The following is a 20064-nucleotide window of genomic DNA, read 5'->3' on the forward strand; positions in this document are numbered from 1 at the left end:
ATTATAGTAGTTATATCCCTGTACATAGGGGGCAGTATTATAGTAGTTATATTCCTGTACATAGGGGGCAGTATTATAGTAGTTATATTCCTGTACATAGGGGGCAGTATTATAGTAGTTATATTCTTGTACATAGGGGGCAGTAGTATAGTAGTTATATTCTTGTACATAGAGGGCAGTATTATAGTAGTTATATCCCTGTACATAGGGGGCAGTATTATAGTAGTTATATTCCTGTACATAGGGGGCAGTATTATAGTAGTTATATTCCTGTACATAGGGGGCAGTATTATAGTAGTTATATTCCTGTACATAGGGGGCAGTATTATAGTAGTTATATTCCTGTACATAGGGGGCAGTATTATAGTAGTTATACTCCTGTATATAGGGGGCAGTATTATAGTAGTTATATTCCTGTACATAGGGGGCAGTATAATAGTAGTTATATTCCTGTACATAGGGGGCAGTATTATAGTAGTAATATTCCTGTACATAGGGGGCAGTATTATAGTAGTTATATTCCTGTACATAGGGGGCAGTATTATAGTAGTTATACTCCTGTATATAGGGGGCAGTATTATAGTAGTTATATTCCTGTACATAGGGGGCAGTATTATAGTAGTTATATTCACTCTGTAGGTCCTGATGGTTTATCACATATTTCGGGTGCTCTGGAGATGTCACTGTGTCGCCCTGTCCTCTGTCTGTTAGTGATAATATTAGCGGCAGGCTCCTCGCCCCAGATTGTCGTTTTGCTATAAATACTTCCCTCCATGAGCTGTGGCAGCGCCCGGGGAGTGACAAGCAGAGGGTGACAATGTGCCCACCTGCCGCCACTCCCAGTATTTTGTACATCATTAACCCTTCATATATACACCTGGTCACATCATCAGCCCGTGTGACATCTGTGGGACTACTACTCTCAGCATTCCCCACATTAATAAACTGTGGCAGATTATTAGAAGAGCCGGGGGTGTAGTTGGTTGGAAGCTTCTCAGGTGTGACTGAGGGAAATGTAAGGGCATTATTAATAATCTGGATCCCCCCCCCCCCCCCCCCCCCCCCCCGGGATGTACAGAGCCTTATCCTGGGTCCAATATTCCGGATTCCACAGCACTCTATAGTAGGGACTGTCAGCGAATGGCAACTCTAGAGGTGAAAACCATCCTGATATGAGAAATACTATTCACAGCTGAGGGTTTGCTGCAGTTGCATCTATTGTAGACAGTGAACACATCAGAAGCGCAAATCTCTCTCCTTATAAGTAGCAGATTCTGTAATGCAGCCAATTATCCGGTGGTCTCTCTGGCCTTTGTCTCGCTGCTCATTAGAGACCCCCAGATCCCTATCTGCACCATTCGCCTGGGTCACCTGGGGGGGGGGGGGGGGCAGGATGTGGAGTCAGGGAGTCCTGCAGGGAGCGACTCCCTGTATAACAATGAGGCCTTGTGACACCCAGCAAGAGGACTAAAGGGTTAATGCAGGGCGTCATGTGATTCATGGGGGGCATGATAAGCCAATTAAAGGGCATCTCCACTGCACAGATATCAAAGCCGTCCACCAGTCATACCGGACCCCTGAAGCCAGAACAGATGGTCTGTGGGGGTAGTAGACGCCCTATGACCTCAGGGTCATGGGTCAGTGAAGCAGCAGGTGTTAGGCTCCATTTACCAGTATTGGGTCAGGATTAAGGTGCCTTGCAGCTCTGGATGTGACTAGAGGAAACGACGTCTCCTCTGTTCTGATTCCTGTGTCTCTCTCCTCACAGGACACATCAGGATCTCACAGTGACCGTCACCGGCAGCGTCCAGATGAACGTCCGAGGCCGGAGACGAGCGATATCCGTGGAGACGAGGAGCGACATAGCAAAGCCGGACTTCCGCAAGGGCCGCAACGGGCTGGTGCTGTACTGGCCCAGGGCCCACAACTGAGCTGTAAGAGGAAGATCCTGGATTACACTGCCTTATAATAAACCTCACATACAACTATAGAGGCTCCAGCTCTGACAGTCTGTTATATCAGCACAGGAGGAAAGTATCTACACATCTGTCATATATGTACACAGTAACCCCAGCAGAATAGTGAGTGCAGCCCTGGGGTATAATACAGGATGTAACTCAGGATCAGTACAGGATAAGTAATGTCATGTATGTACACAGTGACTGCACCAGCAGCAGAATAGTGAGTGCAGCTCTGGAGTATAATACAGGATGTAACTCAGGGTCAGTACAGGATAAGTAATGTCCTGTATGTACACAGTGACTGCACCAGCAGCAGAATAGTGAGTGCAGCTCTGGAGTATAATACAGGATGTAACTCAGGATCAGTACAGGATAAGTAGTGTCATGTATGTACACATTGACTGCACCAGCAGCAGAATAGTGAGTGCAGCTCTGGGGTATAATACAGGATGTAACTCAGGATCAGTACAGGATAAGTAATGTCATGTATGTACACAGTGACTGCACCAGCAGCAGAATAGTGAGTGCAGCTCTGGGGTATAATACAGGATGTAACTCAGGATCAGTACAGGATAAGTAATGCCATGTATGTACACAGTGACTGCACCAGCAGCAGAATAGTGGGTGCAGCTCTGGGGTATAATACAGGATGTAACTCAGGATCAGTACAGGATAAGTAATGTCATGTATGTACACAGTGACTGCACCAGCAGAATAGTGAGTGCAGCTCTGGGGTATAATACAGGATGTAACTCAGGATCAGTACAGGATAAGTAATGTCATGTATGTACACAGTGACTGCACCAGCAGCAGAATAGTGAGTGCAGCTCTGGGGTATAATACAGGATGTAACTCAGGATCAGTACAGGATAAGTAATGTCATGTATGTACACAGTGACTGCACCAGCAGCAGAATAGTGAGTGCAGCTCTGGAGTATAATACAGGATGTAACTCAGGATCAGTACAGGATAAGTAATGTCATGTATGTACAGTGACTGCACCAGCAGCAGAATAGTGAGTGCAGCTCTGGGGTATAATACAGGATGTAACTCAGGATCAGTACAGGATAAGTAATGTCATGTATGTACACAGTGACTGCACCAGCAGCAGAATAGTGAGTGCAGCTCTGGGGTATAATACAGGATGTAACTCAGGATCAGTACAGGATAAGTAATGTCATGTATGTACACAGTGACTGCACCAGCAGCAGAATAGTGAGTGCAGCTCTGGGGTATAATACAGGATGTAACTCAGGATCAGTACAGGATAAGTAATGTCATGTATGTACACAGTGACTGCACCAGCAGCAGCAGAATAGTGAGTGCAGCTCTGGGGTATAATACAGGATGTAACTTAGGATCAGTACAGGATAAGTAATGTCATGTATGTACAGTGACTGCACCAGCAGCAGAATAGTGAGTGCAGCTCTGGGGTATAATACAGGATGTAACTCAGGATCAGTACAGGATAAGTAATGTCATGTATGTACAGTGACTGCACCAGCAGCAGAATAGTGAGTGCAGCTCTGGGGTATAATACAGGATGTAACTCAGGATCAGTACAGGATAAGTAATGTCATGTATGTACACAGTGACTGCACCAGCAGCAGAATAGTGAGTGCAGCTCTGGGGTATAATACAGGATGTAACTCAGGATCAGTACAGGATAAGTAATGTCATGTATGTACACAGTGACTGCACCAGCAGCAGAATAGTGAGTGCAGCTCTGGAGTATAATACAGGATGTAACTCAGGATCAGTACAGGATAAGTAATGTCATGTATGTACAGTGACTGCACCAGCAGCAGAATAGTGAGTGCAGCTCTGGGGTATAATACAGGATGTAACTCAGGATCAGTACAGGATAAGTAATGTCATGTATGTACACAGTGACTGCACCAGCAGCAGAATAGTGAGTGCAGCTCTGGAGTATAATACAGGATGTAACTCAGGATCAGTACAGGATAAGTAATGTCATGTATGTACACAGTGACTGCACCAGCAGCAGAATAGTGAGTGCAGCTCTGGAGTATAATACAGGATGTAACTCAGGATCAGTACAGGATAAGTAATGTCATGTATGTACACAGTGACTGCACCAGCAGCAGAATAGTGAGTGCAGCTCTGGGGTATAATACAGGATGTAACTCAGGAACAGTACAGGATAAGTAATGTCATGTATGTACACAGTGACTGCACCAGCAGCAGAATAGTGAGTGCAGCTCTGGGGTATAATACAGGATGTAACTCAGGATCAGTAGAGGATAAGTAATGTCATGTATGTACACAGTGACTGCACCGGCAGCAGAATAGTGAGTGCAGCTCTGGGGTATAATACAGGATGTAACTCAGGATCAGTACAGGATAAGTAATGTCATGTATGTACACAGTGACTGCACCAGCAGCAGAATAGTGAGTGCAGCTCTGGGGTATAATACAGGATGTAACTCAGGATCAGTACAGGATAAGTAATGTCATGTATGTACACAGTGACTGCACCAGCAGCAGAATAGTGAGTGCAGCTCTGGGGTATAATACAGGATGTAACTCAGGATCAGTACAGGATAAGTAATGCCATGTATGTACACAGTGACTGCACCAGCAGCAGAATAGTGGGTGCAGCTCTGGGGTATAATACAGGATGTAACTCAGGATCATTACAGGATAAGTAATGTCATGTATGTACACAGTGACTGCACCAGCAGCAGAATAGTGAGTGCAGCTCTGGAGTATAATACAGGATGTAACTCAGGATCAGTACAGGATAAGTAATGTCATGTATGTACACAGTGACTGCACCAGCAGCAGAATAGTGAGTGCAGCTCTGGGGTATAATACAGGATGTAACTCAGGATCAGTACAGGATAAGTAATGTCATGTATGTACACAGTGACTGCACCAGCAGCAGAATAGTGAGTGCAGCTCTGGGGTATAATACAGGATGTAACTCAGGATCAGTACAGGATAAGTAATGTCATGTATGTACACAGTGACTGCACCAGCAGCAGCAGAATAGTGAGTGCAGCTCTGGGGTATAATACAGGATGTAACTTAGGATCAGTACAGGATAAGTAATGTCATGTATGTACAGTGACTGCACCAGCAGCAGAATAGTGAGTGCAGCTCTGGGGTATAATACAGGATGTAACTCAGGATCAGTACAGGATAAGTAATGTCATGTATGTACATAGTGACTGCACCAGCAGCAGAATAGTGAGTGCAGCTCTGGGGTATAATACAGGATGTAACTCAGGATCAGTACAGGATAAGTAATGTCATGTATGTACACAGTGACTGCACCAGCAGCAGAATAGTGAGTGCAGCTCTGGAGTATAATACATGATGTAACTCAGGATCAGTACAGGATAAGTAATGTCATGTATGTACACAGTGACTGCACCAGCAGCAGAATAGTGAGTGCAGCTCTGGAGTATAATACAGGATGTAACTCAGGATCAGTACAGGATAAGTAATGTCATGTATGTACACAATGACTGCACCAGCAGCAGAATAGTGAGTGCAGCTCTGGGGTATAATACAGGATGTAACTCAGGATCAGTACAGGATAAGTAATGTCATGTATGTACACAGTGACTGCACCAGCAGCAGAATAGTGAGTGCAGCTCTGGGTATAATACAGGATGTAACTCAGGATCAGTACAGGATAAGTAATGTCATGTATGTACACAGTGACTGCACCAGCAGCAGAATAGTGAGTGCAGCTCTGGGGTATAATACAGGATGTAACTCAGGATCAGTACAGGATAAGTAATGTCATGTATGTACAGTGACTGCACCAGCAGCAGAATAGTGAGTGCAGCTCTGGGGTATAATACAGGGTTCTCTCTACCTGTTTCTCTCCTTGTACAAGCTGTAATGGATCTGATCCTTGTTCTCTCTCACACGTTGGAGGTGATTTTCCTCCTCTCCCTGGGGGGCGGATGCTTCTGTACTACTCCTGTACATGTCACCACTGTGGAGATTTCCTGGGTGTTTGGGTTCTTGGTGCGGGGATGACATCTGTGTGTGATATGGAGCCGGGTTACATTGTGTGTCCTCTATGGGCACCTGTACAGGTGAGTGGGCGCTCTGTGGCGAGGCGAGTGGGCGCTCTGTGGCGAGGCGAGTGGGCGCTCTGTGGCGAGGCGAGTGGGCGCTCTGTGGCGAGGCGAGTGGGCGCTCTGTGGCGAGGCGAGTGGGCGCTCTGTGGCGAGGCGAGTGGGCGCTCTGTGGCGAGGCGAGCGGGCGCTCAGTGTCTGCCTCCTCCTTATCCCTGGGACTTAGTGACATCAATAGATTCATCAGTTTTGTATCTGCGTCCGGGGACCTGATCCCACCTCTCATCAGATGAGGACGAGGGGTCCCTGATCGGCTACACCTGGAGAAACACAAGAGATGGGAGAAGACAGTGCCGCCCTCTGGCTGAGCAAGTGAAGTGCACAATCTATAGGAATACATTGTATCACACACCTTCCCACACTAACCTGATGCTCTAGTCACATCCAGAGCTGCATGAACAGTTCTGTAATGTATCTCTTTGTGTGAACTTGTGTTGTTTGAGCTGCCACTAGGGGGTGTAACTTCAGGGGGTGCAGAATGTGAGGTCACGCCCAGAAGTAGCAATAATGAGATATAACGGGGGAGGGGGCGCATTGCTTCTAGTTACACCTGCTGCTCCCACAATGCACTGCACTCTGAGTAAATGCTGCTCTGGATGTGATTGGAGTCTTGTGATCAGTTCAGGTTGATATAGGAGCAATGAATTTCCTCCATCGGCAAACAAATTGTAATTTAAACCATTATAAACCATCATCATCCTGCAAAGTAGAGACAGAAGACGGATCCATTTTGAAGATTTTATTTTATTGAAAAGTGCCAGAGCTCCATCAGTAGGAGAGCGCCCCCTACAGTGCACAGACAAGACAGACCTACAGATATGACCCCATCCAGCTGCGTCGTACAGGTGCACGTCATACAGGTGCACGTCATACAGGTGCACCACGCACATGGGCGCCATATTGTGTGTTCATTGTACTTCCTGAGGTGAAGCCTGAAGCGCCCGTCCCATCCTCCGCTCCACATCCAGACGCGGCTGGAAAGCGCACGGAAACTTTTTAGGTTTTTTTTGTAAATTCCTCGAGTCAAGAAGAAAACAAAACCTTCCAGTGTCAGCAGATAGAAAAAAAATCCTTACAAACACAAAGCAAACGTCCAGAGCCGAGGAGCGGGGGGGGGCTTTATTTTTCACATTTTTTTCATTTTTCATTTTCTGATCCCTTTATAAATTAAATAATTTACAAATTGTGGGGCAAAAAAAAATCTGGAAACACAATTCATGCAGCACACACACCGAGACACGGAAGATACCACCAGCTCTAATATATACAGCACAGGCGCCGCCACGGATCATCCACAACCGCCCCCCCATCTCTACTGTCACAGGTCGGCCCCCAGGGGCCAGCAGCCCCTCACTGCCTCTACAGGGATCCAACGGGAAAAACCTACAAAAAGTTTTATTGTGATTTTATTGTGAAGCTCTTTCTATGAGATGGTCAAAGCTAATTTATTAGAAGTAGAACAGCGCCACCATGGTCCACAGGTCGTATGTGGTATTGCAACTCAGAGTTACTAAGTTAACCGTAATACCAGACACAAACTGTGGACGATCGTGGCGCTGTCGCTGGAAGGGAGCGGCCATGTTTTATCAATGCTGGACTCATATTGGAGACAATTTGAGAATTTTGGCTGCGCAGATCACAACCCCCATCATCCACAGCAGAACCTAAGATCAGTAGCTGAGTTAATACAGTTGTTCCTGGCCTCACTGCTTAGACTGGGACCCCCCAGGCCATAGAGGGGTCAGTGTGACATCATGAGAACAATGGGATCAGGGTCCCGCTCAGGGCTCGGTGCAGGGGGCATCTACTGTACCAACACCATACCTCCCAACATTTGTGAAAGGGAAAGAGGGACAAAATGGCGGCACGCGTAGCCGATCCCCCTAAGCCACACCCCCAATCACTCCCTGGCCACGCCCCAAATTTTAGCCATATTATAATAATAAAAATGAACACAATAAAAAAAAAAAATATTATCTTCATTGATTTGAACCCAGAACCTGCAGTGTCCATGTATAATAATAACATAGCGCCTCAACCCACTGAGCTATAGCCTCTGTGATTATCTGGGTGTAGAATTTTGGTAACTAAGAACTATGACTACTGTTACACTGTGACACAGATTTACTGCCTTGGTATATAGGGAGGGATCTTCTCAGAGATTATTGTAATTATTGAGACTATTATTATTATGGAGATTATTATTATTATTATGGAGATGATTATTATTATTTTTACCATTATTAATAATCGTCTCCATAATAATAAAAATAATAAAATTTATAATAATAATAATAGTCTGAATAATTACAATAATAATCTCTGAGAAGATCCCTCTCTATATATCAGTGCATTAGTCTGTGTCACAGTGTAAATGGCAGATAACACTTCTTAGTTACCAGAAATCCTCAGCTCTGTATCCCTGGGCTTATAGCTCAGTTAGTTAAGCTCCTGTCTGCAGTGCAGAGGGTCCCAGGTTCGATTCTCAGCCCGGCCAAAACTTTATTTAATTTAATTATATAAAGAGCTTGTGTCTGGGGAAGCCCTGGAGACCATATATGGACAGATAGAGATCTGACCTGATGACGTGGTCCTTGCTAACCCGACACTTCTCTGAAAAGGATTCCCTGCCCGATGTCTGCTCTGGGGAACCCTAGGAGATGCAGTGACCATATATGGAGAGATGCTGATCTGACCTGATGACGTGGTCCCTGCTCTCCACTAAGCCGACACTTCTCTGAAAAGGATTCCCTCCCGATGTCTGCTCTGGGGAACCCTAGGAGATGCAGTGACCATATATGGACAGATGCTGATCTGACCTGATGACGTGGTCCCTGCTCTCTCCGCTAAGCCCGACACTTCTCTGAAAAGGATTCCCTCCCGATGTCTGCTCTGGGGAACCCTAGGAGATGCAGTGACCATATATGGAGAGATGCTGATCTGACATGATGACGTGGTCCCTGCTCTCCGCTAAGCCGACACTTCTCTGAAAAGGATTCCCTCCCGATGTCTGCTCTGGGGAAGCCTAGGAGATGCAGGGACCATATATGGACAGATAGAGATCTGAACCTGATGACGTGGTCCCTGCTCTCCGGCTTTTAAAGTATTTACTATGCGGACACAGCGGCACCTGGGGGGAAAATCCGAGACAATCTGACAACTGCCCATGACGCGGGGCCGAGGTAAGAAAAACGGGAAAGTCCCGTCAAAATCGGTAAGGTTGGGAGCTATGCCAACACTGCAGCTGTGATGTGGCCACCACTATGAGAGCAACATCCTATAGCAATGGGGACAATGTGGGCATCCTAGCGCCTTCATGTCATGCCCACCCTGCAAATATCTGAGGTATATGGTCTCCTACATCTATATGGTGTGGTTGGGGGTGCAGCACCCAGCGGGACGCCACGTCTGCTCTGCCCACGGCTCCTAAGCCATGCATCACCCTATACACGGCTCCTATTATAAGAGATACATCACCCTATACATGGCTCCTATTATAAGAGATACATCACCCTATACATGGCTCCTATTATAAGAGATGCATCACCCTATACATGGCTCCTATTATAAGAGATGTATCACCCTATACATGGATCCTATTATAAGAGATGCATCACCCTATACATGGCTCCTATTATAAGAGATACATCACCCTATACACGGCTCCTATTATAAGAGATGCATCACCCTATACATGGCTCCTATTATAAGAGATGCATCACCCTATACACGGCTCCTATTATAAGAGATACATCACCCTATACATGGCTCCTATTATAAGAGATACATCACCCTATACATGGCTCCTATTATAAGAGATGCATCACCCTATACATGGCTCCTATTATAAGAGATGCATCACCCTATACACGGCTCCTATTATAAGAGATGCATCACCCTATACACGGCTCCTATTATAAGAGATGTATCACCCTATACATGGCTCCTATTATAAGAGATGCATCACCCTATACACGGCTCCTATTATAAGAGATGCATCACCCTATACACGGCTCCTATTATAAGAGATACATCACCCTATACACGGCTTCTATTATAAGAGATGCATCACCCTATACACGGCTCCTATTATAAGAGATGCATCACCCTATACACGGCTCCTATTATAAGAGATGCATCACCCTATACATGGCTCCTATTATAAGAGATACATCACCCTATACACGGCTCCTATTATAAGAGATGTATCACCCTATACATGGCTCCTATTATAAGAGATGCATCACCCTATACACGGCTCCTATTATAAGAGATGCATCACCCTATACACGGCTCCTATTATAAGAGATACATCACCCTATACACGGCTTCTATTATAAGAGATGCATCACCCTATACACGGCTCCTATTATAAGAGATGCATCACCCTATACACGGCTCCTATTATAAGAGATGCATCACCCTATACATGGCTCCTATTATAAGAGATACATCACCCTATACACGGCTCCTATTATAAGAGATGCATCACCCTATACATGGCTCCTATTATAAGAGATACATCACCCTATACACGGCTTCTATTATAAGAGATGCATCACCCTATACATGGCTCCTATTATAAGAGATGCATCACCCTATACACGGCTCCTATTATAAGAGATGCATCACCCTATACACGGCTCCTATTATAAGAGATGTATCACCCTATACATGGCTCCTATTATAAGAGATGCATCACCCTATACACGGCTCCTATTATAAGAGATGCATCACCCTATACACGGCTCCTATTATAAGAGATACATCACCCTATACACGGCTTCTATTATAAGCGATGCATCACCCTATACATGGCTCCTATTATAAGAGATACATCACCCTATACATGGATCCTATTATAAGAGATGTATCACCCTATACATGGATCCTATTATAAGAGATGCATCACCCTATACATGGATCCTATTATAAGAGATACATCACCCTATACATGGCTCCTATTATAAGAGATGCATCACCCTATACACGGCTTCTATTATAATAGATGCATCACCCTATACATGGATCCTATTATAAGAGATGTATCACCCTATACACGGCTCCTATTATAAGAGATACATCACCCTATACATGGCTCCTATTATAAGAGATGCATCACCCTATACACGGCTCCTATTATAAGAGATGCATCACCCTATACACGGCTCCTATTATAAGAGATGCATCACCCTATACACGGCTCCTATTATAAGAGATGCATCACCCTATACACAGCTCCTATTATAAGAGATGCATCACCCTATACATGGCTCCTATTATAAGAGATACATCACCCTATACATGGCTCCTATTATAAGAGATGCATCACCCTATACATGGCTCCTATTATAAGAGATGCATCACCCTATACACGGCTCCTATTATAAGAGATACATCACCCTATACACGGCTTCTATTATAAGAGATGCATCACCCTATACATGGCTCCTATTATAAGAGATACATCACCCTATACACGGCTCCTATTATAAGAGATACATCACCCTATACACGGCTTCTATTATAAGAGATGCATCACCCTATACATGGCTCCTATTATAAGAGATACATCACCCTATACATGGCTCCTATTATAAGAGATACATCACCCTATACATGGCTCCTATTATAAGAGATGCATCACCCTATACATGGCTCCTATTATAAGAGATGCATCACCCTATACACGGCTCCTATTATAAGAGATACATCACCCTATACACGGCTTCTATTATAAGAGATGCATCACCCTATACATGGCTCCTATTATAAGAGATACATCACCCTATACATGGCTCCTATTATAAGAGATGCATCACCCTATACATGGATCCTATTATAAGAGATGCATCACCCTATACATGGATCCTATTATAAGAGATGCATCACCCTATACATGGCTCCTATTATAAGAGATGCATCACCCTATACATGGCTCCTATTATAAGAGATGCATCACCCTATACATGGATCCTATTATAAGAGATGCATCACCCTATACATGGCTCCTATTATAAGAGATACATCACCCTATACATGGCTCCTATTATAAGAGATGCATCACCCTATACACGGCTTCTATTATAAGAGATGCATCACCCTATACATGGATCCTATTATAAGAGATGCATCACCCTATACATGGCTCCTATTATAAGAGATGCATCACCCTATACATGGCTCCTATTATAAGAGATGCTTCACCCTATACATGGATCCTATTATAAGAGATACATCACCCTATACATGGCTCCTATTATAAGAGATGCATCACCCTATACATGGCTCCTATTATAAGAGATACATCACCCTATACATGGCTCCTATTATAAGAGATGCATCACCCTATACATGGCTCCTATTATAAGAGATGCATCACCCTATACATGGCTCCTATTATAAGAGATGCATCACCCTATACATGGCTCCTATTATAAGAGATGCATCACCCTATACACGGCTCCTATTATAAGAGATACATCACCCTATACATGGCTCCTATTATAAGAGATGTATCACCCTATACACGGCTCCTATTATAAGAGATACATCACCCTATACATGGCTCCTATTATAAGAGATGTATCACCCTATACATGGCTCCTATTATAAGAGATGCATCACCCTATACATGGCTCCTATTATAAGAGATCCATCACCCTATACATGGCTCCTATTATAAGAGATGTATCACCCTATACATGGCTCCTATTATAAGAGATACATCACCCTATACATGGCTCCTATTATAAGAGATGCATCACCCTATACATGGCTCCTATTATAAGAGATGCATCACCCTATACACGGCTCCTATTATAAGAGATGCATCACCCTATACATGGATCCTATTATAAGAGATGCATCACCCTATACATGGATCCTATTATAAGAGATGCATCACCCTATACATGGCTCCTATTATAAGAGATACATCACCCTATACATGGCTCCTATTATAAGAGATGCATCACCCTATACACGGCTCCTATTATAAGAGATGCATCACCCTATACATGGATCCTATTATAAGAGATGCATCACCCTATACACGGCTCCTATTATAAGAGATGCATCACCCTATACATGGATCCTATTATAAGAGATGCATCACCCTATACATGGATCCTATTATAAGAGATGCATCACCCTATACATGGCTCCTATTATAAGAGATACATCACCCTATACATGGCTCCTATTATAAGAGATGCATCACCCTATACACGGCTCCTATTATAAGAGATGCATCACCCTATACATGGATCCTATTATAAGAGATGCATCACCCTATACACGGCTCCTATTATAAGAGATGTATCACCCTATACATGGATCCTATTATAAGAGATACATCACCCTATACATGGCTCCTATTATAAGAGATGCATCACCCTATACACGGCTCCTATTATAAGAGATGCATCACCCTATACATGGCTCCTATTATAAGAGATGTATCACCCTATACATGGCTCCTATTATAAGAGATGCATCACCCTATACACGGCTCCTATTATAAGAGATGCATCACCCTATACATGGATCCTATTATAAGAGATGCATCACCCTATACATGGCTCCTATTATAAGAGATACATCACCCTATACACAGCTCCTATTATAAGAGATACATCACCCTATACATGGATCCTATTATAAGAGATGTATCACCCTATACATGGCTCCTATTATAAGAGATACATCACCCTATACATGATCCTATTATAAGAGATGCATCACCCTATACATGGCTCCTATTATAAGAGATGTATCACCCTATACATGGATCCTATTATAAGAGATGCATCACCCTATACACGGCTCCTATTATAAGAGATGCATCACCCTATACATGGATCCTATTATAAGAGATACATCACCCTATACATGGATCCTATTATAAGAGATACATCACCCTATACACGGCTCCTATTATAAGAGATGCATCACCCTATACATGGATCCTATTATAAGAGATACATCACCCTATACACGGCTCCTATTATAAGAGATGCATCACCCTATACATGGATCCTATTATAAGAGATGCATCACCCTATACATGGATCCTATTATAAGAGATGCATCACCCTATACACAGCTCCTATTATAAGAGATACATCACCCTATACACGGCTCCTATTATAAGAGATACATCACCCTATACATGGCTCCTATTATAAGAGATACATCACCCTATACATGGCTCCTATTATAAGAGATGCATCACCCTATACATGGCTCCTATTATAAGAGATGCATCACCCTATACATGGATCCTATTATAAGAGATGCATCACCCTATACATGGCTCCTATTATAAGAGATGCATCACCCTATACATGGCTCCTATTATAAGAGATGCATCACCCTATACACAGCTCCTATTATAAGAGATACATCACCCTATACACGGCTCCTATTATAAGAGATGCATCACCCTATACATGGATCCTATTATAAGAGATGCATCACCCTATACACAGCTCCTATTATAAGAGATACATCACCCTATACACGGCTCCTATTATAAGAGATGCATCACCCTATACACGGCTCCTATTATAAGAGATACATCACCCTATACATGGCTCCTATTATAAGAGATGCATCACCCTATACATGGCTCCTATTATAAGAGATACATCACCCTATACATGGCTCCTATTATAAGAGATGGATCACCCTATACACGGCTCCTATTATAAGAGATACATCACCCTATACATGGCTCCTATTATAAGAGATGCATCACCCTATACACGGCTCCTATTATAAGAGATGCATCACCCTATACATGGATCCTATTATAAGAGATGTATCACCCTATACATGGCTCCTATTATAAGAGATGTATCACCCTATACACGGCTCCTATTATAAGAGATACATCACCCTATACATGGCTCCTATTATAAGAGATGCATCACCCTATACATGGATCCTATTATAAGAGATGCATCACCCTATACACGGCTCCTATTATAAGAGATGCATCACCCTATACACGGCTCCTATTATAAGAGATGCATCACCCTATACATGGCTCCTATTATAAGAGATGCATCACCCTATACATGGCTCCTATTATAAGAGATGCATCACCCTATACACGGCTCCTATTATAAGAGATGTATCACCCTATACACGGCTCCTATTATAAGAGATGCATCACCCTATACATGGCTCCTATTATAAGAGATGCATCACCCTATACATGGATCCTATTATAAGAGATACATCACCCTATACATGGCTCCTATTATAAGAGATGCATCACCCTATACATGGCTCCTATTATAAGAGATGCATCACCCTATACATGGCTCCTATTATAAGAGATGCATCACCCTATACATGGATCCTATTATAAGAGATGCATCACCCTATACATGGCTCCTATTATAAGAGATGCATCACCCTATACATGGATCCTATTATAAGAGATGCATCACCCTATACATGGCTCCTATTATAAGAGATGCATCACCCTATACATGGCTCCTATTATAAGAGATGCATCACCCTATACATGGATCCTATTATAAGAGATGCATCACCCTATACACGGCTCCTATTATAAGAGATGCATCACCCTATACATGGCTCCTATTATAAGAGATGCATCACCCTATACATGGCTCCTATTATAAGAGATGCATCACCCTATACATGGCTCCTATTATAAGAGATGCATCACCCTATACATGGCTCCTATTATAAGAGATGCATCACCCTATACATGGCTCCTATTATAAGAGATGTATCACCCTATACATGGCTCCTATTATAAGAGATACATCACCCTATACATGGCTCCTATTATAAGAGATGCATCACCCTATACATGGATCCTATTATAAGAGATGCATCACCCTATACATGGCTCCTATTATAAGAGATGCATCACCCTATACATGGATCCTATTATAAGAGATACATCACCCTATACATGGCTCCTATTATAAGAGATGCATCACCCTATACATGGCTCCTATTATAAGAGATACATCACCCTATACACGGCTCCTATTATAAGAGATGTATCACCCTATACATGGCTCCTATTATAAGAGATGCATCACCCTATACACGGCTCCTATTATAAGAGATGTATCACCCTATACATGGCTCCTATTATAAGAGATGCATCACCCTATACACGGCTCCTATTATAAGAGATGCATCACCCTATACATGGCTCCTATTATAAGAGATACATCACCCTATACACGGCTCCTATTATAAGAGATGCATCACCCTATACACGGCTCCTATTATAAGAGATGTATCACCCTATACATGGCTCCTATTATAAGAGATGCATCACCCTATACATGGCTCCTATTATAAGAGATCCATCACCCTATACATGGCTCCTATTATAAGAGATGCATCACCCTATACACGGCTCCTATTATAAGAGATGTATCACCCTATACATGGCTCCTATTATAAGAGATGCATCACCCTATACATGGCTCCTATTATAAGAGATCCATCACCCTATACATGGCTCCTATTATAAGAGATGCATCACCCTATACACGGCTCCTATTATAAGAGATGTATCACCCTATACATGGATCCTATTATAAGAGATGCATCACCCTATACATGGATCCTATTATAAGAGATACATCACCCTATACATGGCTCCTATTATAAGAGATGCATCACCCTATACACGGCTCCTATTATAAGAGATGCATCACCCTATACATGGATCCTATTATAAGAGATGCATCACCCTATACACGGCTCCTATTATAAGAGATGCATCACCCTATACATGGATCCTATTATAAGAGATGCATCACCCTATACACGGCTCCTATTATAAGAGATGCATCACCCTATACACGGCTCCTATTATAAGAGATACATCACCCTATACATGGCTCCTATTATAAGAGATGCATCACCCTATACACGGCTTCTATTATAAGAGATGCATCACCCTATACACGGCTCCTATTATAAGAGATGTATCACCCTATACATGGCTCCTATTATAAGAGATGCATCACCCTATACATGGCTCCTATTATAAGAGATGCATCACCCTATACATGGCTCCTATTATAAGAGATGCATCACCCTATACATGGATCCTATTATAAGAGATGCATCACCCTATACATGGATCCTATTATAAGAGATCCATCACCCTATACATGGCTCCTATTATAAGAGATGCATCACCCTATACATGGCTCCTATTTTAAGAGATACATCACCCTATACACGGCTCCTATTATAAGAGATGCATCACCCTATACATGGCTACTATTATAAGAGATGCATCACCCTATACATGGCTCCTATTATAAGAGATGCATCACCCTATACATGGATCCTATTATAAGAGATGCATCACCCTATACACGGCTCCTATTATAAGAGATGCATCACCCTATACATGGCTCCTATTATAAGAGATACATCACCCTATACATGGCTCCTATTATAAGAGATGCATCACCCTATACACGGCTCCTATTATAAGAGATGCATCACCCTATACACGGCTCCTATTATAAGAGATACATCACCCTATACACGGCTCCTATTATAAGAGATGCATCACCCTATACACGGCTCCTATTATAAGAGATGCATCACCCTATACACGGCTCCTATTATAAGAGATGCATCACCCTATACACAGCTCCTATTATAAGAGATGCATCACCCTATACATGGCTCCTATTATAAGAGATACATAACCCTATACATGGCTCCTATTATAAGAGATGCATCACCCTATACATGGCTCCTATTATAAGAGATGCATCACCCTATACACGGCTCCTATTATAAGAGATGCATCACCCTATACATGGCTCCTATTATAAGAGATACATCACCCTATACATGGCTCCTATTATAAGAGATGCATCACCCTATACACGGCTTCTATTATAAGAGATGCATCACCGTATACATGGCTCCTATTATAAGAGATGCTTCACCCTATACATGGATCCTATTATAAGAGATACATCACCCTATACATGGCTCCTATTATAAGAGATGCATCACCCTATACATGGCTCCTATTATAAGAGATACATCACCCTATACATGGCTCCTATTATAAGAGATGCATCACCCTATACATGGCTCCTATTATAAGAGATGCATCACCCTATACATGGCTCCTATTATAAGAGATACATCACCCTATACATGGCTCCTATTATAAGAGATGCATCACCCTATACATGGCTCCTATTATAAGAGATACATCACCCTATACATGGCTCCTATTATAAGAGATACATCACCCTATACATGGCTCCTATTATAAGAGATGCATCACCCTATACATGGCTCCTATTATAAGAGATACATCACCCTATACATGGCTCCTATTATAAGAGATGCATCACCCTATACATGGCTCCTATTATAAGAGATGCATCACCCTATACATGGCTCCTATTATAAGAGATGCATCACCCTATACATGGCTCCTATTATAAGAGATGCATCACCCTATACATGGCTCCTATTATAAGAGATGCATCACCCTATACACGGCTCCTATTATAAGAGATACATCACCCTATACATGGCTCCTATTATAAGAGATGTATCACCCTATACATGGCTCCTATTATAAGAGATACATCACCCTATACATGGCTCCTATTATAAGAGATACATCACCCTATACATGGCTCCTATTATAAGAGATACATCACCCTATACATGGCTCCTATTATAAGAGATGTATCACCCTATACATGGCTCCTATTATAAGAGATGCATCACCCTATACATGGCTCCTATTATAAGAGATGCATCACCCTATACATGGATCCTATTATAAGAGATACATCACCCTATACATGGCTCCTATTATAAGAGATGCATCACCCTATACATGGCTCCTATTATCAGAGATGCATCACCCTATACACGGCTCCTATTATAAGAGATGCATCACCCTATACATGGATCCTATTATAAGAGATGCATCACCCTATACACGGCTCCTATTATAAGAGATGCATCACCCTATACACGGCTCCTATTATAAGAGATGCATCACCCTATACACGGCTCCTATTATAATAGATGCATCACCCTATACATGGATCCTATTATAAGAGATGCATCACCCTATACATGGATCCTATTATAAGAGATGCATCACCCTATACATGGCTCCTATTATAAGAGATACATCACCCTATACACAGCTCCTATTATAAGAGATACATCACCCTATACATGGATCCTATTATAAGAGATGTATCACCCTATACACGGATCCTATTATAAGAGATGTATCACCCTATACATGGCTCCTATTATAAGAGATACATCACCCTATACATGGATCCTATTATAAGAGATGCATCACCCTATACATGGATCCTATTATAAGAGATGCATCACCCTATACATGGATCCTATTATAAGAGATGCATCACCCTATACACGGCTCCTATTATAAGAGATGTATCACCCTATACATGGCTCCTATTATAAGAGATACATCACCCTATACATGGATCCTATTATAAGAGATACATCACCCTATACATGGCTCCTATTATAAGAGATGCATCACCCTATACATGGCTCCTATTATAAGAGATGCATCACCCTATACATGGATCCTATTATAAGAGATGCATCACCCTATACACGGCTCCTATTATAAGAGATGCATCACCCTATACATGGCTCCTATTATAAGAGATGCATCACCCTATACATGGCTCCTATTATAAGAGATACATCACCCTATACATGGCTCCTATTATAAGAGATGTATCACCCTATACACGGCTCCTATTATAAGAGATACATCACCCTATACATGGCTCCTATTATAAGAGATGCATCACCCTATACACGGCTCCTATTATAAGAGATGCATCACCCTATACACGGCTCCTATTATAAGAGATGCATCACCCTATACATGGATCCTATTATAAGAGATGTATCACCCTATACAT

General features: G+C 42.5%; 1 protein-coding gene across 1 annotated transcript in view; it reads left to right on the plus strand.

Annotated features, from left to right (window-relative positions):
* The window catches only part of LOC140133862 (unconventional myosin-Ig-like), a 151190-nt gene extending 149202 nt beyond the window's left edge, over positions 1-1988 (plus strand). Inside the window, exon 22 of the mRNA XM_072154511.1 lies at positions 1769-1988. Within this exon, the coding sequence (XP_072010612.1) occupies positions 1769-1931 (163 nt within the window). The 3' untranslated portion in view covers positions 1932-1988. The remainder of the gene's footprint in view (positions 1-1768) is intronic.
* The last annotated feature ends 18076 nt before the right edge of the window (positions 1989-20064 follow it).

Source organism: Engystomops pustulosus, chromosome 5, assembly GCF_040894005.1.
Source record: "Engystomops pustulosus chromosome 5, aEngPut4.maternal, whole genome shotgun sequence".
Taxonomy (NCBI): Eukaryota; Metazoa; Chordata; class Amphibia; order Anura; family Leptodactylidae; genus Engystomops; species Engystomops pustulosus.